The sequence below is a fragment of the Sciurus carolinensis genome, chromosome 4 (genome assembly GCF_902686445.1).
Source record: "Sciurus carolinensis chromosome 4, mSciCar1.2, whole genome shotgun sequence".
Taxonomy (NCBI): domain Eukaryota; kingdom Metazoa; phylum Chordata; class Mammalia; order Rodentia; family Sciuridae; genus Sciurus; species Sciurus carolinensis.
The window spans coordinates 20,514,609-20,540,949 of record NC_062216.1 but is presented as its reverse complement, the minus strand read 5'-3'; the positions used below and the strand labels follow the sequence as shown (position 1 = coordinate 20,540,949).

Sequence of the window (26,341 nt, the reverse complement as noted above, 5' to 3'; positions counted from 1 at the left end):
AGACATGTGATCCTCCTGCCTCAGCCTCCTGAGTTGCTGGGATTACAGATGTACGGCACCATACCTGGTCAGCCTGGGCAATTTAGCAAGACCCTGTCCCAAACAAAAAATAAAAAGGGCTGGGTGTGTAGCTCAGTGGTAAAGCACCCCTGGATTTCAGTCCCCGTTACCAAGGGCAGGGTGGACAAGGGCAGATTATTTTGAAACAGAGTCTCTATATTATAGAGACTGGCCTTCAGTTTGTGATCCTCCTGCCTCAGTCACCCAAGTAGCTGGAATTACAAGTATGTGCCACTGCTGTGGCATTGGATTAATGATATATTTTTAAGTTTGTTTTTGTTTTGTTTTAGTACTGGGGATTGAACCTAGGGGTGCTTTACCTGTGACCTACATCCCCTCCCCTTTTTTATTTTTTTAATTTTGAGACAGGGTCTCGATATGTTACCTTAGGACCTCATTTAATTGCTGACGCTGGCATCAAACTTTTGATCCTCCTGCTCAGTCTGGTGTATGAGTTTACAGGCATACACCACTATGCCAACTATTTATTTGATTATTTTAAAAAATCACAGAATCATATTTCCTTATTGTAACAAGTAAGCATCACTGAAGTATAAAGGTAAAGTCATAACCTTCCCTTTCTCTTTGTCAGCCTTCTCCCTGAGTTAATAAATGAGTTCAGTTTCTTGATCTCCTTTAGTGCCTTTTGTTAAATTCATGCAGATATTGCTGCATGCAGTGGTGCATACGTGTAATCCCAAGGCAGGAGGATTTCAGATTCAAGGACAGCCTTGGCAACTTAGACCCTGTCTCAAAATTAAAAATAGGGCTGGGGCTGTAGCTCAGTGGTAGAGTACCTCAGAGTTCAATCCCCAATACTGCAGAAATAAATAAATAAAATTTTAAAATAGCCATGTGTTGTGTCCTCCTGTAATCCCAGCAGCTTGGGAGACTGGGGCAGGAGGATCACAAGTTCAAAGCCAGTCTCTGCAATTTAGTGAGGCCCTCAGCAACTCAGTGTCTCTAAAATACAGAAAAGGGTTGGAATTGTGGCTCAATGGTTAAGCACCCCTGGGTTCAATCCCCAGTACAAAAGTAAGTAAATAAATAAATAAATAAAAACAATACAGATACATACAAAGATACTAGCACCTATATAAAGGGATTCCCCCCATTTTTTTTTAATTGGATAATACTGTATTGCTCCTTTTCTATTTTTTTTTTTCACCCCTTTGTGCTGTGTTGGAGATTGAATTTAAGGCCTCATATGGGCTAGACAAGTGCTATTCCACAAAACTACATCCCCAGCCCCTGTATTTGTTTCTTTCTGACAGTGTTTCTCAGATTTACAGCACATCGAACTCTGACAGGCTTGTGAAAAGGCAGATTGCTGGGCTACATCCCAAGAGATTCTGGCTTAAAGAGGATTAGGGCAGGCTCCAGAATGTGCATTTCTAACAAGCTTGCTTAATCTTACCATATCATAGATAAGCAAACTGATACACAGAGTTTCATTTGTTCATTTGTTTTATTGTATTGGGATTGAACCCAGGGGTGTTTTACCACTGAGCTACATTCCCAATCCTTATTTAATTTTGAGACAGGATCTCTCTAAGCTGCTGAGGCTGGCCTCGATGTAATCCCTCTGCATCAGCCTCCTGACTCTCTGAGATTACTAGCATGCACCGCTGCGCCTGGTGCTTAGTGTATTCTTTTTCAGGTTCATCATACTCTATAACGTGGGTGGATGTGTCATAGTTTATTCAAGCATTTCATGATGGCTGGTCATATATATGGGCAATTTCAGATTTTTGCAAATATAGGAAGTACTATAATAAATATTTGCATCCCTATATTCTAGATACTTGTACCTTGGAGCTATAGAGACCTTAAAATAGGTTTTCTGGGTCAATACATTTCCAAATTATTCTCCAAAAGCAATTTACAGGTTAGTTAGCAATTTTTTTATGGACACAATACCTTTATTTTGTTTGTTTACTTTTATGTGATGCTGAGGATCGAACCCAGTGCCTCACATGTGCTAAGCAAGTGCTCTACCACTGAGCTACAGCCCCAGCCCTAGTTAGCAATTTTAAAGTAAGTCTGTGTGTCTCTATTCTAGCACCAGTCACTTAAACTTTTGTTTTTCTTTTTTATACCAGGGATTGAACCCACAGCCACATTCCCAGACCTTTTTATTTTTTACTTTGAGACAGGGTCTCGCTAAGGTGCTTAGGGCTTTGCTAAGTTTCTGAAGCTGGCCTCAGACTTTCAGTCCTCTGCCTCAGCCTTCCGAGTCACTGAGATTACAGGTGTGCACCGCCACACTCAGCTGGACTTTTTTAAAACCATGATTATTATTAGTTACCTTTGAGACAAATTACTTTTTAAACTCTTTTTAATGTAAGAGAGGTAGCAAGAAACTGTTGAGCATTTCATGTGCATCTGTTTTAGATGGGATTTGGGGCGATTTCTGTTTTCTTTGTGACTTGTTTTTCAAATTTGTAAAAAATGATAAAAAATATGTTTTCAGACTCATTTATAAAAATAGGATGGCAGGAGTCAAGCGTGTAAGAGTACTTCCTGGGGCGTCGGTTATTGTTTCCTAATTCCACACACTGCGTATTCACCCTGCTGCTTTCCTTTCCATCAGGTTGTGTTTGTTATCTTAGCGTTCTTGACAGGTGTGCTTTGTTCTTACCCTGACCCCAATGAGGACAAGTGCCCTGGAAACTACACCAACCCCCTGAAAGTTCAGACGGTCATTATCCTGGGAAAGGTCATCTTGTGGATTCTGCATTTGCTCCTTGAACGCTACATTCAGTATCACCACAGCAAAGTGAGAAACCGCGGCTACAATCAGATCTACCGCGCCACGAGGCATCTGAAGAGACTCGCCCTGATGACACACTCCACCGGTAGGCCCGCCTTGAGTGGCAAAATGACAGCAGGACGACATGTGAAGTTGGATTTTATGACCCAGTATATTCTCTCGTTGTTGTGAGAGTGATGTGTGGTGGCCACTGTCGGTTCTCAACACTTGGTTTTCACTTGAAATTTGTATTTGTTGTGGACATGGCGTGCGTATATCCCTGTGTGCAGTGCAGAATCCCCCCCCCCCGACCCCCTTTTGGTTTCAGCAGGTTGATTATCAAGAAGCTATAAATGCTGTTGCTATTTGATATTTCTGAGACTAAAAAGAGAGGTTTGGTTTTGTTTTTTAATGAAACAGTGCTTTTCCTGCAATAGGAGACAGTGATAGTAAGTTGGGAAAGAGAGATTGTCATATAAAAATACAGTGTCCAGCAGCCAGGCACAGTGTAATCCCAGCAGCTCTGGAGGCAAAGGCAGGAGGATCACAAGTTCAAGGTCAGCCTCAGCAACTCAGCGAGACCCTGTCTCAAAATAAAAAATATAAAAGGGCTGGGGATGTGGCTTAGCTGGGGATATGGGTTTAATCCCTGGTCCAAAACAAAACAAAAACCCAATATCCAAAATGAAAAACTTCTAAAATACACATGTTCTAATTTATGAAGGTATGATCAGAAGCTTCATATAGGACTTAGCATGACTGCTTGCTTTTCTTTATTGTTGCAGACATTTTAAAGGCTTAGTGAAAGTAAACTGAACTTCTTTAGGGACTTTTGACTTAGTGTGAGAGTTTCTACCTTTTTAGAAGAACCTCAGTTAGAGTCCAGACTAAATGTTTAAATATTCTGAATATTTTGAATTCAGATTAGGAACTCATTTTTCTAACTGGGCTTGGTGACTGACTCTATAATCCCAGCTACCTGGGATCTCATGTTTGAGGCCAGCCTGGGCAATTTAGCAAGACCCTATCTAAACATAAAACTATAGACGGGCAGCTGGGTGCAGTGCCACATGCCCGTAATCCCAGCAATTTGGGAAGCTAAAGCAGGAGGATCATAAACTCGAGGTTAGCTTGGGCAATTTAAGACAGGGTCTCAAAATAAAAAATAAAAAGGACTATAGATAAGCTTAATGATAAAGCCCCCTGGCTTCAATCCCTAGGACCAAAAACATAGATTTGGGATGTAGCTCCATGCTTGTGAAGCATGTGCAAGGCCCCGAGTTCAGTCCTCAGTATCACAAAAGTGAACAAAGAGAAAAAAATGCATTTTGCCCCAGAAAAACAACTCCACTGAATTTAAGTTTTTTCTTCTGTGCTTTGTGAGTGCACTATCTCAACGCTCATCCCCTCAGTGAAATTCTCAGTGGAAACTGAAGTGCCATGCTGTAAGGAGAGAAAAATATTTGTAGAGAGGGTGATCTTGACTGATTTTGCACTGTGGGATGGGGGTTCTTACTGCTTCCTGCCTCTTTTGAAGATGAGCTTGGTTTCCATTCAACTATTGATGTGTAACACTCTTTTGGGGCCAGAAGATGTCACTGTAACATAAAGATAAAAACAAACCAATCTTTACTGACAGATCTTATGTCTGTCACCAATTAATACTATTTCTCAAGTGATGGTCTTCAAAATAGTATTTTGAGGCCCATAAAGAGATCATCTGATCTGGTACTGGGGATTGAACTTAAATACTTTTTACCATGGAGCTACATCCCTAGCCCTTTTCATTTTTTTAAATTTGAGACAGGGTCTCACTAAGTTGCTGAACTTGCCTTGAACCTGCAATCCCCCTGCCTCAGCCTCTTGAGTCACTGGGTATATGACTCTTAATTATGATCTGTTTTTTAAAATTAGACATTTTTGGCAGTACTGGGGATCAAATCCAAGGTCTTGCACATACTAAGCAAATGCTCTACCATTGAACTATATCCCTAATCCTTTATCTTTTATTTTGAGACGGGATCTTACCCAGGCTGTCCTTGAATTTGAGATCCTCCTGCTTCAACCTTCCTAGTAGCTAGACTTATAGGTGCCCAACCTGCTTTCTTTAAATTTTTTTCTTCTGATTTTAGGGAGGAAAACAACAACAACAACAAAAAAGGCATGCCCAAGGACATAGTGACTGGGTCCTATACACTCTTAACTCTTACTGACCTCACATTCCTCAGGAGAGCCCAAGGCTGTTTTATAGAAATTCCTGCTGGCAGGGTTCTCACTGGGGACTGGGCCTGATGCTCTTGGGCTTAGTGTGGCAGAGGGGCAGCAAGGTCTTTCATATAACATTGTGTCTGACTATAAATTTTCTGTGCAGAGTTGCTTTGGAGGAGAGACTTCATGGAATGTGCCTGGGACTGGGATATATATTTATTTGCATTGCTATGGATCAAACTTAGGACCTTATGCATGCTATACAAGCCCTCTGAACCACTAAGCTATATACTCAGCTCCCAGAATTATTGTTATACTAATGATATGTACCACTTTCTGAATACTTAGGCATTGTCAGTTCATTTCCTCAAAAGATACTGTGTGCTCGGTGTTATTTCTGTGACTTTATAGTGGAGGAGTCCAGGACTTTGGGTGACATTTTATTTTATTTCTTCTTATCATTATTATTTTCAGTATTAGGGATTGAACTCAGCATTGCGTATTTTGGGGACATGCTCTACCACTGAGCTATGTCCCAGGCCACGGGAGCTCATTTCTTCCAGATACTTTTATTTCATTTTTTGCTGTTCTAAGTATTGGACAGGGCTTCGCACATCCTGGGTAAGCAATCTGCCACTGAGCAACATCCCTGGGCCTTTTTATTTTATCTTGAGACAGGACCTCACTAAGTTACCTAGGCTGGCCTTGCCACTGAGCAACATCCCTGGGCCTTTTTATTTTATCTTGAGACAGGACCTCACTAAGTTACCTAGGCTGGCCTTGAACTTGAGATGCTCCTGCCTTAACTTTTTGAGTCTCTGGGATTACAGGCATGCAACACCATGACCAGGTCTAAGAGTTCTTTTTTACTTCCTTTTTTTTTAATGGCAAATGAAATGAAATAAGAAACAGGCTATGTCTGAGGTTATAAAAGAACTTATAAAGAAAACAAAACTGGTTTTATATTGTCATGTAGAAAGTTGCTGATGAGTTGATGAGCGTTTGATGTTGTTGTCCTTGTAACAAGTTGAACCCAGGAGTGCTTTACCACTGAACCACCTCCCCAGCCATTTTTTATTTATTTTTTTATTTTGAGACAGGGTCTCACTCAGTTGCATAGAGCTTCACTGAATTGCTGAGGCTGGCTTTGAACTTGTGATCCTCCTACCTCAGCCTCCTGAGTCACTGGGATTACAGGGTATACTGCCCAGCTTCTGAGGGAGTGGGCTCAGAGGGGCTTAAGCCATGAAGGATGACGTAAAGAAGTCATCCAGGGTCAGATCATGAGGGTTGCCACAGGTCTAAGAGACACAGCCACGGAAAGGAAGGCTTTGCTGAGAGTTTTGAGAGTTGGAAAGATGAGTCTGGCCATGACTGAAGAGGGCAGTTAAGGAGGCTGCTGCTATAGTACCCCAGAGCAAAGCATCTAGGACTGAGCTAAGATATTGTGCTGGGCAGTACTTCCTCACCGAGAGGTCTTGTGTGCTGTCCACGGCGTGTGCCATTTTAGGGAATGTTTTATTTCAGCATGCCTCGCTCCCTCTCCCCCCAGGCAGCAGATTTCATGCCCCATAAACTCCCAGTCACAGCCTGTGACCCACAGGCATGTGACCATGCTGGCATGTGGGGTTGCTCAGGACCTTAAATCCTCTGCAGGGTTTAATTTCTGTGCAGAGGTTTTTTTAGTGCTTTGTTGTCTGTCTGTTTGTTTACCTTAATGTTGTAAAACTGTTTGTTCCATTCACAAAACTAAGTTACAAAGAGCATAAGGGAAGACATAGGACTTTGTGTAATTAGTTTTGATAGGTCCTTTAAACATGTTTCTTGGGCTCAAAGCCATTCCTTTTGTATAAAAATGAGAGAAAAATAAATGAGCATTGTTTTTGCCTAGATCAGATTTAGATAAATATGCCAAGTAAGCCCAGGCAAGGTGGAGCAAGCCTGTAATCCCAGGGCCTCAGGAGACTGAGACAGGAAGGATTGCAAGTTCAAATCCAGCCTCAGCAAAAGCAAGGCGCTTAGCAACTCAGTGAGACCCTGTCTCTAAATAAAAATACAAAGAAGGGGTGGGGATGTGGATCAGTGGTGGAGTGTTCCTGAGTTCAATCCCTGGGGACCCCCCCCCCCGCAAAAAATGCTAAATAAGTTTTAGGAAATTTTAAGAATAACTTTTGCCCCTAAAGTTTTCTGTGACATTCTTCAGAGTACAAGGACAAAATGAAGTTAAAATAATTCTCAAAAATAAATTAACAGGAGCCAGGCGCAGTGGAGCACACCTTTAATTCTAGCAACTCAGGAGGCTAAGGCAGGAGGATTGCAACTTCCAAGCCAGCCTCAGCAACTTAGTGAGGCTCTGTCTTTAAATAAAATACCAAAAGGACTGGGGATGTTGTTCAGTGGTCAAGCACCCTTTGGTTCAATCCCTGGTACCAAAAGAAAAAAAAAAAAAAAAAATAGGGCTGGGGATGTAGCTTAGTGATAGAGCCCTTGCTAGAATGCTTGACGCCTTGAGTTCAATCCTCAGCGCCACAATAATTGATTAATTAATTAATTAAAGAGAAGTTTTCTTTTGTTTTTAGGTACTGGGGATGGAACCCAAGGGCGCTTTACCACCGAGCTACACCAGCCCTTTTGCTTCTTATTTTGAGATAGGGTCTCACGAAATTGCTTAGGGCTTTGCTAAATTGCGGAGGCTGTCCTAGAACTTGAGATCCTCTTGCCTCAGCCTCTCAAAATGCTGGGATTACAGGCATGTGCTCCCATGCCTGGCTAGAATTTTTTTTTTTTTTTTAAAGAAAGAAAGTAGATAGTTGAATGGGTGGTTTTGTTAAAATAGGTAATATTGTTGCCAAAAGCTTGGTTCTTGTCCCTGATGCCAATCTAATAATGAGGACATGGTTTTGAGGAAAAGGAAAAAAATCTTATTGCTTTACTAGCAAAGGAGAAACACAGGGGACTCTTGTCCCAGAGGTTGTGATTCAACCCAACAGGGGAAAGAGAGGGTTTTTTGAGAGATGATTCAAAGGCTACATTCACCTGTTATAATTCACTTGCTAATTTGAGAGATAATCATTTCTGAAATTCTCTGTTGCCATCCCAAAAGTCTGAATTACTTAGTTCCTTTGGTAGGTGTGTGCTCAAGGACAGATAAATGTGCCTATGTTGGGTAAGAAAGGAAATCCTGTTTCCCCTGAGATTAGGGGTGGGTAAGATTTAACAAGGGAAAAGAGGAAGAGAAAGAAACATGTCTGTTTTAAAAATAAGTTGCAGTGGCAGAGCAAAAAGGCTATATATTCAAAGCATGGAGTGACCACTGTTACAATATTACTGACTCAGAACCAGGCATCATTCTGAGTATTTTTCATTTGCTACTCACAACTGGACCATAAGGAAGATACTGCTGCTCCATTTTTCAAGTGAGACATTGAGGAAAAGAGACTTAGGTGACTTACCCAAGGCAGCGTGTCTTAGATTTCCTACATCAGCGTCACTACAGCGCTCCTAGGAGTGAGCAGTTCTGGTCACCTAGTATGCCTCAAATGTGTTTATGAGTACAGGTTTTTTTATAAAGGACATATCAAAGACACAGATAAACAATCAGAGGAGGAGGTCTGGAAGAGTCCCAAATCCACAGCTTCTGCCCACTTTGAGTCGGGGTGTACTAGCCTCGGGGTAACCTAAAAGCTCATCAGATCTCATTGTTCAAGAATTTTTAAGGGTTTAAATTTCCAGCCTCCTGTACTTCCCTGAGGTTGGTGGGTGGGGCTGTAAATTCCAACACTCTTGTAATCACTGCTGTTTCTTGTGACCAACCCCATCCTTGGCTATCTACGGGCCCCTCTCCGAGATCACTGGTGTAAAGCTGGGTACGATGGAAAGGGCTTGTTATAATAGTCAATTTTGTCATTTAGGACATTTCAAGCGTTTTTAGGAATGTACAAAAACCAATTGTAACCAAAGGTGTTTCTGTTGCTCTTGTCACTCAGGAAATTACAAGGGTTTTCAGAGCTCTGTGCCAAGAACCAAATACTAGTTATGTATGGATGAAGAGCAGCTACACAGTTCTCAGTTCATGCTATTATGTTTCTCCTCAGGCAACACGATGCTCCTCCTCATACTGTGCATGCAGCATTCTTTCCCTGAGCCCAGCAGGTTGTACCTTGACCTCATTCTGGCCATCCTGGCCCTGGAACTGCTCTGTTCCCTGACCTGTCTGCTCATTTATGCAGGTGAGAATTACCTCTAGGCTACTTTGTAAGACTTTTAATTGTTTTTTCCTCCTAGTGTTTAGCATAGACCATCGTTTTAATGACAAGGATGTTTTCCTATGTAGCTGAGAACCTGTTTAGCATCTCTCTCTTTCATTGCTGGTCACATCCACAGTCCTCTCCTTGGGAACCAACAGGAAGATACAACTGCAATCCCTACTAGGGAGTCACTTTTTTAAGTTTGTGTCTTCAATAAGTTTTTGTCAACTAAAGTGAAGTCTTTTCATTTAAAAACTGCAAGGAATCCCATGAAAACCATGCCCGACATGGGAAATCACATAAGGGAGTTTATTAAGCAAACAGAGTGTCTCCCTGCAGGGTGAGAGAGAAAATGAGAGGAAAAGAGAAAGGAAAGAGAAAGGGGCGCACTAGAGAGAGTGGAAAGTGAGGAGGAGAAAGAAAGTGAGTCAGGGAGAGAGAAAGCATGAGAAAAGATGGCGGGTATCTACCCTTAAGCAGCTGAATTCCACCGGGCTAACAGGGGACCAATAACGGAGAAGGATACTTGCAAGCTGACTGATGAACCAATAGCTAGCCAGGATGTTCACAGATTGACAAGTAGTTGGGAGGCGGGGAAATGGCTACACCGGAAAGGAAGGGGGAGCAGTTTTATATATTACAAAAACAAAAACAAGAAAAAAGCCTGACAAACTTTGGGCTTCCATTCAAGTCAACTAAAATATAACTTTGACATTTAAAAATAAAGACAGTAGTTGGGTACAATGGTGCATGCCTGTAATCTCAGTAACTCAGGAGGCTGAAAGTTCAGTCCTTGTCCCCAATGCCAATCTAATTAACGAGGGCACAGTTTTGAGAAAAAGGAAAAAGAAGTTTTACTGCTTTTGTAGCAAAGGAGAAACACAGGGGACTCCTGTCCCAGAGACTGTGATTCTGCCCATCAGCAGGAGCATAGGGTTTTTAAAGAGGGATTCAAAGGCTGCATTCCACATGTTCACTTATCAATTTGGGAGATAGTCATTTCTGAGATCTTTTGGTGCCATTCCTAAAGTCTGAATTAGTTCCTGTGATGGGTGTATGCTCAAGGACAGGTAACTCTGCCTAGGATGGGGAAGAAAGGTAATTCTGTTTCCCCTGAGATTAGGGTGGGGGAGAGGTTAAATATATGACAAAATTATAGAGGCAAAACTGCATTTAGCCCTAACTTATTTTGGGGTAAGCCATTTAGGAGCCCACTTCTTTCTGAGTTTAAAATTGTCTTTCTCTTTATGGTAAAATTGAATAGACTTAAGATGTTAAATGAAAAATAGTATGAAGATATATTCTGTATTTTCTTGTGGTACTAGGGATTGAACCCAGTAGCACTCTCTCACTGAGCTACATTCCCAGCCCTTTTTGTTTATTTCGAGAAAGGGTCTTGTTGCATTTCCATCCAGCCTCCCAAGTTGCAATCCCCCTGCCTTAACCTCCCAAATAACTGGGTTTAGGATTTCAAGCATGTGCACTGGGCTACAAGGACACTTTAACAAAAAATTCAGGGTTGGAGAAATTTAGATTTCAGTCCTCCTTTAGGCAGTATAGTCTGTCCACAATAGCAGCTAACCCTGTGGCATTGAGCTAATGGTTGTTTTGTTACAATGAATGTATGCATTTGAAAGAAATCATTTCTCTGGTTGTCAAGCAGTCATCTGGTCCTTCACTCAAGTTTTATTTGACTGATTTTGTGTATGTGTCCTTGAGGGCCAACAGAAGGGTGTTTATAATACCGAGAGAGAGATTAGTTTGTAAATGTGAATGATGTTGTTATAGGGTCCAAGGCCAGAGACCTGACTCTGGGGATCCAGCAAATCAGGTCCCTCCACTCGCTTGGGAACCCAAAGAGAAAAGGAAATGTTGAAAAACATGAAAGGAACTTTAATCAGTATAGTTACACCAAGAAGACAAGGGGACCTATGTCCTTAGCCCTGTCTCTGAGGAGCTGACAGTGACTTTGAGGCTTACAGAAAGGGAAATGAAGGCAATGGCGAGGGTTTGCATAGCTGAAGGCTTTGCTGCAGCTTCTAAAGTGACCTTGGACAGTTGTGGTCTGGCCCAGCTTTATCTCAGGATGGGTCAGGCTAGGTCCTGTCTGCATAAGAAAGTTGCTGTTGCCTAGAGGTCGCTTCCCCTAATCATGTTTATTGAGCTGAAGGGGGCGTGGCGTGCACACCTGTAATCCCATTAACTGGGGGACTGAGACAGGAAAATCATGAGTTTGAGGCCAATTTAGTGAGACCCTATCTCAAAATAAGAAATAAAAGGACTGGGGATATAGTTCAGTGGTAAAGCGCCCCTAGATTCAATCCCCAGTACCAAAAAAAATATGTATTTATTAATCAGATGTGTTGTTCCTGGAATCTACAGACTCAAAATAAAGGAGGTTGATGCAAAATGGAGGCAGAGATGCCACGTTTTTAATCCTGCTTTAGCTATCCAACATACATCTGCAAGCAAAAGTGAAGTCTAAGTCTTTGCTAAATGTTACATTTTAAATCAGTGTATAAGTTTTTCTGTATTTAGTAGTTAGCAGTTGGTCCAGTTGGGTATAGGATTACATTTGCACCTTACTCTTAAAACAAGGTGTATATTTGCTGGGCACAGTGGCACACGCTTGTAATCCCAGCAACTCAGGAGGCTGAGGCAGAAGGATCACAAGTTTGAGGCCAACCTCATAATTCAGTGAGACCCTGTTTCAAAAGAGAAAGGAGATTGGGGTGGGAGGTGATGGCTAGGGATGTAGCTCAGTGGTAGAGTGCCCCTGAGTTCAGTTCCCCAATACTGCAAAGGGAAAAGAAAGCATGCATACCACCCAGTTAACTTTATAGAATAGAATGAGACTTTCATTTTCAAGTAGGATTAATTTTTCAAGATGTTAGTGGCTCAGTACATCAGTAAAATGATGTATGTGTCATGAGTGAACATTAAATTATCCTGTCGACTGAGATCAGTTCCATTCTGTGGTATATCATGTCTGTTCAGTGTTGTAATGGGAGTTAGATTTGAGCATAGGAGTTGATAAGCATGTCCATGAATTCGTTTATTGTTATAGTGCTGGGGATGGAACCCAGGTGGGCAAGTGCTCACCACTGAGCTACGCTCCCAGCCCCACAGTCTTTCTTTTTATATTACAGTGTGCCTTTAAATTCACTATAGGTTCTCACTGGAGGGAATTTAGGGAGTAGCTGCTAGAGACAGATGTTGCTTTGTTTGGCATGGTCACAAAATTTGAGGTTGGTTCTCTGATAAATTCATTTTTCTTGTTTCTCCATACTAAAAGAATTTGAAAACATAGCTCTGTTGTGGTGGTGTTGGTAGAAACTCTTCAGGACATTCATTGATGTACTAATTTTGTTCTAAACTTGACTAATTTATTTGCGTTGTAGGTAGTTAATCTCCAAAAACCAAAAGGGACTCTTCTCACTAAGCCTTAATTTGAATTACTGCTTCTGTAGGGAAAAACTAGAAAAATAAAGTTTAAAGCATTTTTTTGCAATATTGAATTTGATTAACTCTCCATTCATTTAAACATAATCAAGAAGAATCAATGCATGCCATGATTCTCGGTCTAAAGCAACCCTGAAGTCAGAGCTCCAATACAGAATGAAAGAACGTGTGAACAGTGCGCAAGTCCACCTGTCTTTAGTATTCTGATGTTCTAATAGTCATTCTTTCTCTGGCTTATGACAGAAAGAACAACTGGAGGATTCATATTCGAGTGGTTTGCCTTGGTGTTTTAGCTGACCTGTGATTTGGAAATTGCTGAATTTATTGATTTGAATTGCATTGCATCCATCCAATTTAACTTTTTTTTTTTTTTTTTTTTTTTTTGGTGGTGATACTGGGAATTTAATCCAGGGCCTTGCACATGCTGAGCAGTCATCCTACCACTGAGCTATATATATCATCAGCCCTTTTTATTTTTTATTTTGAGACAGGGTCTCATTAAGTTGCTAAGGATGGCCTTGAACTTGCAATTCTCCTCCCTCAGCCTCCCGAGCCACTGGGATTACAGAGTTAGTCACCACTCTTGGTAATCTAATTTATTTTTCAAACTGCCAAGATGACTCTGAAAGGTGGACATTTTAATTTTATTTATTTATTTAGGCACTGGGGTTCAAACCCAGGAGTGCCCTACCACTGACTACATCCCATTTTTTTTCTTTCAATATATTTTGAGACAGGGTCTCACTGAGTTGCTGAGGCTGACCTCGAACTTGTGATCTTCCTGCCTCAGCCTCCCAAGTCTCTGGGGTTACAGGTGTGGGCCACTGCACCTAGCAAAATGACTATTTCTGTATCATCAGACTATGGGTACAGGTTTTGTTCCGATTCTGAAACTTTTACTTTAAATCTATGTAAGTGTTATCCCTGGTCCCCAATTCAAGAAACTTCTGTGTCTAAAACATGAACGTGTTCCAGGTTTTATTTTGTGTGTGTATGTGTGTATGTAGTGCTGGGGATTGAACCCAGGACTTTGTGCACACGAGGCAGCCACTCTACCAACTGAGCTACATCCCAGCCTGGTTTTTTTTTTTTTTTTTTTCAGAAATTATGGGGCTGGGGATATGGCTCAGTTGGTAGAGCACTTGCCTTGCATGCACAAGGCCCTGGGTTCAATCCCCAGCACCGCAAAAAAAAAAAAAAAAAAAAAAAAGAAAAGAAAAAAAGAAATTATGTGGAAGACACCATTTTAGGGAGATGTGAATAAAAACAACTGTCATCAGATTTACCAGCAGCCCTCATCTATTGCATCTTCAGTGACCCTGGACATTTGATCACTCCTCCTTGCAGTGTGTTAACTTTCCTGGAGGTTCTCTGACTGCCCTTCTATGCTTTTCGCCTTTGTTGAATGTTCTGTGGTCTTGTCATAGGTGGGGCCTCGGGGCTTCGTCTCCGTCTTCTCCAGCCCGACAGGAGCAGTACTTCATGTTCTGTGCCCAGTTCCATTTGAAGTCAAAGCGTTTCTCATTTCTGATTTTCTTAGCCACATTTTAAATTAATTTAAATTACTAAAATTTAGGACCTTCTATATATTTCCATACTTTGTACCTTTTCGAGATTCCGCTTACTTCCTTACTGGTCCTTTCTGGAAACTGTACATCTCACTTTAACACTTCATTTGAACTTCTTCAACCCAGTTCTCAGCTGAGAATGCACTTCAGAATCACATGTGGAATCTGGCAGTTAGTTCCTCAAAGGAAGGATTAAACATTGATTACCCTGTGGCTCAGCATTGAACTCCTAGGTATATATCCAAGAGAACTAGAATTGTATGTCCACACAAAGACATATACCTAAATATCCAAAGCCACATTAGTTCATAATGACCAAAAAGTGGACACAGCCCAAATGTCTCAGGACTCCTAGATTAGAAGCCTGGCTAAAGGACTTCACTTTACTCCTTTGTATGAAATAGGAGTAAAACATCAGCCACTTCACTGAGTAGTTGTCTGAAAAAAACGAGGTCATCCGTGTAAAACAGTTAAACTGTGTTTCATGCATTGTGAGTACACAGTAAACATCTGTTGTTATTAGCATCAGTGCCAGTGATAATCTGTATCCCCGGTGCTTAATATCAGATTGGTAGACTTTGAAATGTCTGAGTACATTAATGAGTAAACCAGTTTATTCACTTTATGAAGCAATTTTACTTATTATATATGAAGCATATTAACTTATTAGTAAAAACAGCCAATTCATACAATTTGAATAAATGAAAATAGGAATTTTTGACTAATAATGGTTTTATTCTTTTAGTGAAAATTAGACAATTTAATAGAGCCAAACCACAACCTGATGTACTTGAAGAAGAAAAAATCTATGCTTACCACAGCAATATTACCTCGGAAACTGGATTCAGGTAAGGTTTAGGTGAGAAATTAAAACTTAGAGAAAGAATTAAAAGTTGCTTTCCCTAGAAACTATTTCAGTGCTTGACTAGGCATTTGTACCTTTATAATTATGTTTGATTTGTTTTCAGTTGTGGTAAAACCAAGTCTAAATCAACGTATGTAAATTTACTAGATACGTTTGATGCAAAAGTGAGATTAACCATGTATTTGACCTCAGAGGTCTTTCTTTTCTATTTGTTTGTTTATTTATTTATTTATTTATTTATTTATTTAGAGATAGGGTTTTGCTGAATTATCTAGGCAGATCTTGAACTTGTGATCCTCTTGCCTTAGCCTCCTGAGTAGCTGGGATCACAAGTGTGTGATACCATGCCTGCCCACTTAAAGTTTTGTTTTGTTTCGTTCATTGTTTAGTTGTTGATGGACCTTTATTTTATTAATTTATTTATATGAGGTGCTGAAAACTGAACCCAGTGCTTCACATGTGGTAGGCAAACACTCTCTACCACTGAGCTGCAACCCTAGCCAGCACCCCCACCCCGCTGGGTTTTCATTGTTGTTGTTTTTGTTTTGTTTTGGGGGTTTTTTTTGTACCAGGAATTTAATTCAGGGGTGCTTATCCACTGAGCATGTCTCCAGCTTTTTTTATATATTTTATTTTGAGATAGGGTCTTGCTAAGTCGCTTAGAACCTGGCTAAATTGCTGAGGCCGGCCTTGAACTTGGATTCTCCTGACTGGGTCTCCCAAGCTGCTGGGTCTACAGGCCTGGACCACCATCCCAGCTCCCACGCTAAGCTTTTGATGCTGTGGAGTTACTCCTTCCTTAACTGAAATGCTTTTTTTTTTTTGGTAGACTTCTCTAATGCTACAACCCCTTCCTGGTTTTCACCTTTAATGGCTCTTCTCTGACTGAACGTCCAGTGCCAGCACACCAAAGGACCTTCTCTCTCTTGTTTCCATCATGGTCTCTTTCCTTAGGTGACCTCCACGGTTTAAAAGGTCACACACAGCCATTGGGGAACTTGGGGCTAACGTGATGATTAAAATCTATAGAAACAAACTGGTTGTGGTAGTGCACTCTTACTATCCCAGCACCTCTCAGGAGGCTGAAGCCCGAGGATGGCAAGCTCGAGGCCAGCCTGAGCAACCTGCCGAGACTCCGTCTCAAAAAAAAGGAGGCTGGAGGTGTAACTCAGGGGAGAGACCCTTGTGTTCAATCCCCACTATCAATACAAATAAAATAAATAAAATAGGCATCTTGACACTCCCACAGGGCCCCACCCCCACCAGTCCCCCACTGCCCCTTCTACATAAGTGGCACTGCCTTTCACCAGACTGCTCAGGCCAGAAAGAGCCCCATTTTTGGCTCCTGTTTCCTTCACTACACCCTCACCCAGGTAATGCATCAGCAAACTCTGTAGGGCTTGTATCCAGAACATTGCAAGTGCAGCTGCTGCTCACTGTCTCCACTGCCACAAGCATCTCTTCCCATTCCTGCCCCCATGGAGCAAGCAGTACATGTGCCAGTGTGGTGTCTGCTTTGCCAAATCTAGTGTGAACTGACCCTCAGTCCCTGGATCCTGATATTTACCCTTCCTTTTCAGTGGGCGTAGTTAGCCACTGGCTTTCTTTTCTTTTCTTCCTTTCTCTTATTTATTTATTTATTTGAGCTCAAACAAAAAGGACTGGAGATGTAAAGTTCAATGGTAGAGCTCCCCTGCTTTTATCCCCAGTACTGCAATAAATAAATTAGTTAAATAAAGCAAGTGTGGCTGAAGCACAGTGGTGCGTACCTGTAATCTCAGTGACTTGACTGGTTGAGGCAGGAAGATCACCAAGTTTGAGGCCAGCCTCAGCAAACTAGTGAGACCCTGCTCAAAATAAAACAAAAAGGACTTAGAATATAGCTTAATTATAGAACACCCCTGAGTTCAATCCTCAATTCAAATATTGTAAACAAATGGAATACATGTTGTTTCTCTGTTTGTACATGGCGTAAAGGCATACCATTTGTGTAATCATACATTTACATAGGGTGATGGTGTTTGATTCATTCTGTTATTTTTTCCTTCCCCCCACCCCTCCCACCCCTCCCACCCCTCTTTTCCCTCTATACAGTCCCTCCTTCCTCCATTCTTGCCCCCCTCCCACCCCCCATTATGTGTCATCATCCGCTTATCAGTGAGATTATTCGTCCTTTGGTTTTTTGAGATTGGCTTATTTCACTTAGCATGATATTCTCCAATTTTATCCATTTGCCTGCAAATGCCATAATTTTATTATTCTTTATTGCTGAGTAATATTCCATTGTGTATATATACCACAGTTTCTTTATCCATCAATTGAAGGATATCTAGGTTGGTTCCACAATCTGGCTATTGTGAATTGAGCAGCAATGAACATTGATGTGGCTGTATCTCTGTAGTATGCTGATTTTAAGTCCTTTGGGTATAGGCCAAGGAGTGGGATAGCTGGGTCAAATGGTGGTTCCTTTCCAAGCTTTCTGAGGAATCTCCACACTGCTTTCCAGAGTGGCTGCACTAATTTGCAACCCCACCCTCAATTCAAGTAAATAAAGCAAAATGCAAGTGTGTTCATTTTGGGGGAGTCAGGGTGGGGGTGGGGTACCAGAGATTGAACTCAGGGGCATTCAAATCACTAAGCCACATCCCCAGTCCTGTTTTGTATTTTATTTAGAGACAGGGTCTCACTGAGTTGTTTAGTGCCATGCTTTTGCTGAGGCTGGCTTTGAACTTGTGATCCTCCTGTCTCAGCCTCCCTAGCTGCTGGGATTACAGGTGTGCACCACCACACCTGGTGTGTTCTTTAGGGGCTTGAGAAACTGACTCAGTACTAATGTTGATATACTGCTTTTTTTGAAAGGCGAGGTGGTCTGAGGATAGAGCTCAGTGGAGGAACGTTTGTCTAACCTGTGTGAGACCCTGGGTTCAACCCCTAACAACACAAAAAGAAAAGAAATTAGATAATGAAAGAAATAGCTGGGCATGGTACGGCGGTCTTGTCATCCCCGTCATTCTGGAGGCTGAGACAGGAGGATGGCAAATTTGAGCCCATCCTGGGCCACTTAGTGAAATCCTCTCTCAGAATAAAAATTGTATAAAGGGGGACTGAGGTTGTGGCTTAGTGGTAGAACACTCGCCTAACACGCGTGAGGCACTGGGTTCATTCCTCAGCACCACATAAAAATAAATAAAGTTACAAAAAAAGTCATCTTTAAAAAAAATTGTCTAAAGGGTCAGCTGTAACGATGCATGCCTATAATCCAGGCCCTCAGGAGGCTGAGGCAAGAGGATTGCAAGTTTGAGGCTAACCTGGACAACTTAGCAAGACCCTGTCTCCCTAATACAAATTAAAAGGACTGGGGATGTAGCTCAGTGGTCCAGTGCTTGCTTAGCATGCATGAGGCTCTGGGTTGAAGCCACATTCCCCTCCCCCCAAAAAAGGAAGGAGTAGAGAAATGATTAAGTATTAAATGTTTTTGTGTTAATGTCTAAGACCAGAGACTTCAGGTAACTTACTAAGGTCACACAGTCAGTGCGTGCTAAGTCAGAATTGAGATTTAGAGTCTGAGAATATAGCTCAGTGATGGAGTGTTTGCCTAGCATGTTCAAGACCCTGAATTCAGTCCCCAGCACCACAAAAAATAAATCACTTATACCTGTGCCCATATTATTTATAAGCACAATTTTTTTTGTTTGTTCACATGGGATCATTCTATGCATAGTAGTTTTCACCTTGAATATTTCACTTACCATCCCTAGAAATGTTTTCATTTTAACACATGGGAAAATATGAGCAGAACACATCCATTAATATTTAATTTCTTGGGGCTGAGGTTATGGCTCAGTGGTACACTAATTCCTAGCATGTGTGAGGCCCTGGGTTTGATCTCCAGCACCACATAAAAAAAACTAAATAAATGAAATAAAGATATTTTTTAAAAAATATTTAATATCTTGAGCAGGCAATTTTTAGTAGTCTGGCACATTGTTTCATTATTATAATTATTATCACCATCATTATTCCTAGTATTAATGTCTAGAATTAATGAAAGGAAATTCAGATTACTTTATAACTGTTACCTCTGAGCAATGAGACCAAAATGGGCTAGAGGAGTGGTGTGGAAAGGGGTTGGATTTTTTTTTCCCTTGAAGTATTGTTTTGAACTCGGGGCCTCAGGCATGCAAGGAAAGCATTCGACCGCTGAACTACATCCCCAGCTCTTTTTCTTTTTTTTTTTTTAATACTCTCCTGTGCCATTGTATTTTATTTTATTGGTACCAGGGGTGTTTAACCACCAAGACACATTGCCAGCCCTTCTTTATATTTTTATTAGAGACAGGGTCTCACTGAGTTGCCTAGGACCTCCCTGAGTTTCAACTCGCCATTCTCCTGCCTGAGCCTCTGAGTCCCTGGAATTACAGGAGTGTGCCACTGCACCCAGCTTGTATGCCATTTTAATTTGTGGGGTTGAGGACTCAGTGGTAGAGGGCATCTGGGTTCAATTCCCAGTATCCCCCCAAAAAGAGAATTGCTCATGAAAGAATCTCATTTCCGAGTATTGCTCTGGCTTATAACATCTTAGAAAACATGCCTCGTATAATCGACTGTACTGAAAATTGGTAAGGACTCATTTACAAATAAATGCCTATTGGTGAATACATGTAACCCCTTTATATCTTGATTTTTTTGCAGGACTATGTCAAGCCTAGAAGAAATTGTTGAAAAGCAAGGAGACATAATAGTATACCTGAAGCGACACAATGCCCTCTTGAGTAAGCGGCTGTTGGCACTCACTTGCTCAGACCTAGCCTCTCAGCCAAGTAGAACATGAGAGGCTCGCAGGCTTGACCATCGCTGAAGAGTCCAGAGCAACCTCAGACTGAATGATGGCCTGCCATGCTGCCATGGGGAACCACAGCCCTTGCTGAATAACACTGTGTAGTGCGTGTTGGAAACTTGAACTTGGTTCTCACTTGTGTGGCTGTTTAGTAGATGGGGCTGGTGGATCATTTGAAAGGTACTTTGTAGAAGCCTGGTTAACCTGAGAAGAATGTCTGTTTTGTACATTTTTAAATAATTTAACTTCTTGGTTTTTCCTAGGATCAAAGGTATAGCTTAATCATCCCATGGTCCACAGTTTTTCTACATGATATTAGATCCCTATAATAGCTGGGGATATCGCTCAGCAGTAGGACATGTGCTTAGCACGCACAAACCCCTGGTTCAGTCCATAGCCAATCCCCCAACCCCCCCTAAAAAAGGCATGTAGTAACATGGCTATTTGTAAAGAAAGACTGACATAATGGTTTGTTTCAAACAGGGGTTGATTGAACGTATTTCACCACTGAGCTATGTCCCCAATTTTCTTTCTTTCTTTCTTTCTTTCTTTCTTTCTTTCTTTCTTTTTTTTTTTTTTTTTAATTTTGAGATAGGGTCTCATGAAGTTACGGAGGCTGACCTCAGACTTGGAATCCTCCTGCCTTAGCCTCGTAAGGCACTGGTATTACAGGTGTGCACCACACCCCACACATTCTTCCAAATCTTAAGCCGATGAGAGAAGTCATTATTTCTTGGGTTTTATGTTCTTTCCCTACAGAGCCTTGTCACGTGTTTTATATGCTTATGTGATACTGAATAACAACTGAGTTTGTGCAACCTTTGTCATCCCCTCAGGCACGCTCTCCCACTGGGCTGTACCCCAGCCCCTTGCAGCTTTCATAGAGACTTTCCTCCTATAGCACCAAGGCCTCACCAGGTGATCAACAATATAAAATCTACATGGGTTTGTTCTTTCAGAACAAGATAGGAAAATTACCTGGACCAGTGTGAGCCCGACCAGCAATACCTGTTACCTGGGCAGTACCTTCCCTTCCATTGGCAAAAGCTGAAAAATTTAAAGAGTTTATGTCTTTCCATTTTTTTTTTTTTTCCTCTTCTTCGAGAAGCTACCATCATTTCTAAATTAATTATCCTTTCATTGGATCAGTAATTTCACTATAGGAATGAAACCTTCTATGGTTTTAAGTCTATCTAAATAGAAAAAAGGCAGTTTATTTAGACTTGGATTATATGTAAAAATTGTGATGGAAATAAAATATATATACACATACTAAACATACCTAGTTGTTGAGATAAAAATGAAGTATTTTTATGAGCAAATGGTATTATTTTTCCATTCTTCCTAGTGTACCCTTTAATTTATCAATTTGCTCTCAGCCCCTCTACAAGCTGCCTTAGAAAGATTTTTTTTTGTCATTAAAGGCTCAATTTGAGGGGAAGAGATATTTGTGATTATGCAGTGATTATGTGTAGCCAGTAGATGAATACTCTAACTTGAAAGCTGTACATAGCTTTATAGGAATGTGTTGGATGTACCACATAGACAAGGAATGTGTTCATTTGATCTGCTGTTACTGATGGAGAGCAGATACTTGTTTCCTTTAGATACAGCCATTGCTGGGGCATCTAAAATTTTTCTACTAAGATAAGCATGATTATGTGTCACCTGCAAGTAAATTCAGTTGAATCCTCAAAATAGTGACATTCACAAACCGAAGCCAAATTGTATTTTTAAAATTTAGATTATAAATTCTCAGCCTTGTGTAGTGGTGCGTGCCTGTAATGCCAGCAGCTCAGGAGGCTGAGGCAGGAGGATCGCAAGTTCAAAGTCACTCTCAGCAAATTAGCAAAGTTTGAGACCCTGTCTCAAAATGAAATATAAAAAGGAATGGGGATGTGGCTTAATGGTTAAAGCACCGCTGGGTTCAATCCCCAGTACCAAAAATTAGATTGTAAGTTCCCTCCCTTCTTCCTTTCCTTTCTTTATAGTAGGTCTCTCGAAGCTATTGCCTTCTCTGGAAAATTGTTCCTACATTCTGGAAGAGCCTACAGCCATTGCACTCAGTTGTTTTCCTTAAAACACCAGTGGTTTTGAACCAGGCATGGTGACACACACTGGTAATCCCAGAGACTCAAGACGACTGAGGCAGGAGGATCTGAAGGTGAAGGCCAGACTGAGCAATTTAGTGAAATCCTTTCTCAAAATAAAAGGAAAGGACTGGGGATGTAGCTCAGTGGTAAAGCACCCTGGGTTCAGTCCTCAGTACAGGGTGGAGGGATGGCGTTCCCCACTGAACACACTCCTAGCCCTTTCTATTTTTTATTTTGGGGCAGAGTCTTACTGACACCCAGGCGAGCTTCGAGCTTGTGATCCTTCTATGTTAGTCTCCTAAATTGCTTGGATTACAGATGCATGTCACTATGCCCAGCTCCCACCAGTGGTTTTAAGGAAATAGTATTTATTTTAAAATGAAGTTTAGATATATTCAATTTCTGAGATTTACTTGATGAACATTGGTTTACAGGGAAAGGTATAATAAAGTCAGGGGTTTGATGTGATACCTGTATAATCACCAACATTTTTCTAAACCAAATAATGAACATTTCAAACAATAAATGAAAGTCTCAGTACTAGCAGAATAAAAAAATGAACAAAACTATTTAAATGTTAGGGATTCTAGTCATTGAACTCGTTCTGTGCTAGCATTGTGGAGACAAAAATAAAAAACTGGCTTACAGCTTACATTCTAGGGAGGGAAATGATTTCCAGGCTCTGTACTAAATGCAGTAATGACAGTAAGCCCTGGATATAGGGGTACAGAATCACAGACCTGTAATCCCAGCTACTAGGGGTCTAAGGCAGGAGGATCACAAGTTGGAGGCCAGCCTCAGCAACTTTGTGACACCCTATTTCAAAATAAAAAGGCTGGGGATGTAGCTCAGTGGCAGAATACTCCTAGATTCAATCCTGGTAAAAGGATTGAAAAAAAGACACTATAGAAGCACCAAGTTGGAGGATACACTGAAGTGGTAGATTTTAGGAGTTCCTGGCAAATTAATCAGTAGAGAAAAAAAGCAGATAGCTACAAAATACCACGAGCACATTGTGTAGAATGCATTGTATAGAACTTGAAAACAGTTCTCCAGAGTTTGGAGGCTTTGACTGTATGCTGAGGAGCTTGCACTTTATTGTATTGACAATGGGATCCACTAAAAGATTTGTTAAGGAAATGATGTCACTTTTAGGAGGACCTGATAGTAGTTTGATATAGAGGAAAGGTGGTAGCAAAAAGATATGACCCTAAACCAGGGCAGATATAAGAACATTTAATTATGAGTATATATGTGTATATGTAAATATAAAGATAGACTTAGATGTACATGTGTGATCCAAATGACAATAGCATCATGACATATTGTAAAGTTAAAAGCTCGTTATTTTTTAATGGAAATATAAAGAAAAACAATGATTTGAAATTCTAATACTAAGGATTTGTACCTGTTTGGACTACTGGTTTTCCCTACCCTAATATGTTGTGGTTGTTATTAATCTGTAATCCCTGCCCATCGGATGGAATGTCATTGTTTTAAATTGTATTTCTTTGAATACTAATGAAACTTATAACTTTTGCAAGATTATTTGGCCTTTTATATAAATCTTCTGTGATGTGTATTCAAGTCCTCTGCTTAATATTCTCCCAGGATGGTGATAATAATAACTATTAATTTATTATTATTATTATTATTTTGGCAGCCCTAGGGATTGAACCCTGGGCCTCATGCATGCTAGGCAAGCGCTGTACCACTGAGGTACATCCCCAGCCCTTCTTTATTTTGTTCTGATACATGTTCTTGCTAAGTTGCCCAGTCTGACCTTGAACTTGAGATCCTTCTACTTCAGCCTCCTGAGAACTGGGACTACAGGTAGGTATATATTTGTTGAAAATGTGTCCTAATTTGTTGGAATTCTTTTATTTACTCTTCAGCTACTGAAGCCTAAATTATTATTCCCCCAGCACTGGTATAAAGTTCACACAAAAGACTTCCTAAAGCCACATGGGATGTGATGTCATGTGAGAGCCACCACAGGCTCTTTTGCTTCTTTCAAGCACTTAAACCAAAATCTGACCTGAGCTGGGCACAGTGACACTCACCTGTAATCCCAGCAATGGAGAAGCTGAGGCAGGGGGCTTACAAGTTCAAGGCCAGTCTGCAGCTTGATGAGACTGTCTCAAAAATATATATATATATTTTAAAAAGGACTGGGGAGATAAACTCGGGAGCTCTGGAGCATGCAGCTGATGGAGCATCACCCTGCTAAAGGCTTCAGTGTCAGCAAAGCTATAGCATGTTCCCAGCACCACACAGACTAGTCCAGAATAACTCAGAGAATTGAGAAAGGGTTTCAGAAAGACCAGATTATCAAATTGGGATGCCATAAGGAGCTGACTTTAATGCTGTGACTTAATGAGCAGAAAAGATGTGGTTCAAGAACCAGCATGTTGCCGGGTGCGATGGCACATGCCTGTAATCCCAGCAGCCTGGGAGGCTGAGACAGGGAAATTGCAAGTTCAAAGCCGGCCTCAGCAAAAGTGAGGCACTAAGCAACTCAGACCCTGTCTCTAAATTAAATACAAAAAAGGACTGGGGATGTGGCTCAGTGGTTGAGTGTCCCAGGTTTCCATCCCCAGAACCAAAAAAAAAAAAGAAGAAGAAGAACCAACCAGCATGTCCAGTAGAAAAAACAACAGCAACAAATACAGCCAAGTCCATCACTAGGACCATCCATCGAGAACATTCTAGTGAAGGAGGAGATCCCCTTACCTGTAACTGCTGCAAATGCTGGTGCACCGAGTTCTGTCTGGAAGTGCAGATGACCAGCACCACCCTCCACATAAGCCTTCTGATGTTGAGCAACCTAGAGAGGGTGGTGCCCTGTCTTGAATTTGTCAAGGGAGCCTCAGCCTTACAATACATATGTCTGGGGAATTCAGATCCTCCTTGGGTCTCCGTTCCCTATGGCATAGAACAACTTGTGAAAATGTATGCCTTACCTAGGAAAAATGATCCCACCAGCCCATCCAGGTTATTAACTCTTCCCTGGGTGCCTTGATTGAGGGGTGTGGCTTGCATCGATATTCATGGTGACTTCTGATGCACTCACAGCTCCTGACAGAGGTCTGTTACCCAAATCTAGACCAATGGAGAGACATTTCCAAACACCTTTATGGTGGGTTCCAACCCACCCAAATCAGAGCTCAGGGATTTGTACTTTCATACTTTCAGGTCAATTAATCAACCTACCTTTAAAAAAAAAAAAAAAAAAAAAAGGACTGGGGATGGAGCTTAGTAGTAAAGCATTCCTAAAATCAATCCCCAGGAGCCTCCACCAGTAGATAAATCCCAAAGTCTTGGCCAAATGAGTGCTTTTGTCTTTTCCCCAATTTCCTGGAAGGCAGGCTGTCTCAGCCACAGCACTGCTGCCATTTGGGTCAGATCGTTCTTTGTTTTGGGATGCTGTCCTGTGCATTGCAGAATGATTGACAGCATCCTGGTTGCTGGGGTTCCCATGGCATCCCCTAGCTGTCACAACCAAAAATGTCTCCATTAACCCTTAGTAACTTAATACCTCAGTTCCACGTTCAGTGTTAACGTTTAACTGAGGGCTGACTGTGCCTGAGTGTAGGTGCTGATAAACCAGGGTCGGTGAGACACAAAAGGTTCCTATCTTCTATCTGCATTTTATTGGTGCAGGAGGGTGGAGAGTGGAGGGAGATGGAAGTGAAGACAATAGACAAACCAACTTTTGGTTTTGGTGGGTTCAAACCATATGGAGTGCTCATGTCCATATGGCTTAGGGGAAAACTACGCTGTGGAGCAATTCAGAAGATCAGATGGCTTCCTTCCCCACGCTTTTTACAGAAAAAGCAAGAAAGGCCTGTCCTTTTAACAGTGGTATCCGAGATATTTTCCTGATCTCACAGTGTGTTCAGAGATGCTTTTACAAATCATGAAAACAAAACCCTGATCTTGTAGGTTCTTGAAATTGTGTGTGTGTGTGTGTGTGTGTGTGTGTGTGTGTGTGTGTGCATGTGTGTGTGTGATCCTGGGGCTAGAACCTAGGTCCTTGTACAGGCCAGCACTAAGCACTATACCACTGAGCTGCACATTCAACTCTGGATCTTGAATTTTTTTTTTCTAGTATTGGGGATTGAACCCAAGAGCACTTTACCATATAGCTACATCTCAAGCCCTTTTTATTTTTTATTTTGAGACAAGTTCTTGCTAAGTTGGTGAGGCTGACTTCAAACTTGCGATCCTCCTACCACAGCCTCTCCAG

General features: G+C 41.3%; 1 protein-coding gene across 2 annotated transcripts in view; it reads left to right on the top strand.

Moving 5' to 3' along the window:
- Tmem192 (transmembrane protein 192) overlaps positions 1-23,446 on the top strand; it is a 32,652-nt gene extending 9,206 nt beyond the window's left edge. The window contains exons 3-6 of one of the 2 annotated variants that reach the window (XM_047551264.1): positions 2,654-2,918; positions 9,115-9,249; positions 15,043-15,145; positions 19,855-23,446. In XM_047551264.1, the coding sequence (XP_047407220.1) occupies positions 2,654-2,918; positions 9,115-9,249; positions 15,043-15,145; positions 19,855-19,993 (642 nt within the window). In that variant the 3' untranslated portion in view covers positions 19,994-23,446. Of the gene's footprint in view, positions 1-2,653; positions 2,919-9,114; positions 9,250-15,042; positions 15,146-15,991; positions 16,166-19,854 lie in introns of those variants that run through there. The other variant, XM_047551266.1, reaches the window with a different exon arrangement.
- Positions 23,447-26,341: the final 2,895 nt, after the last annotated feature.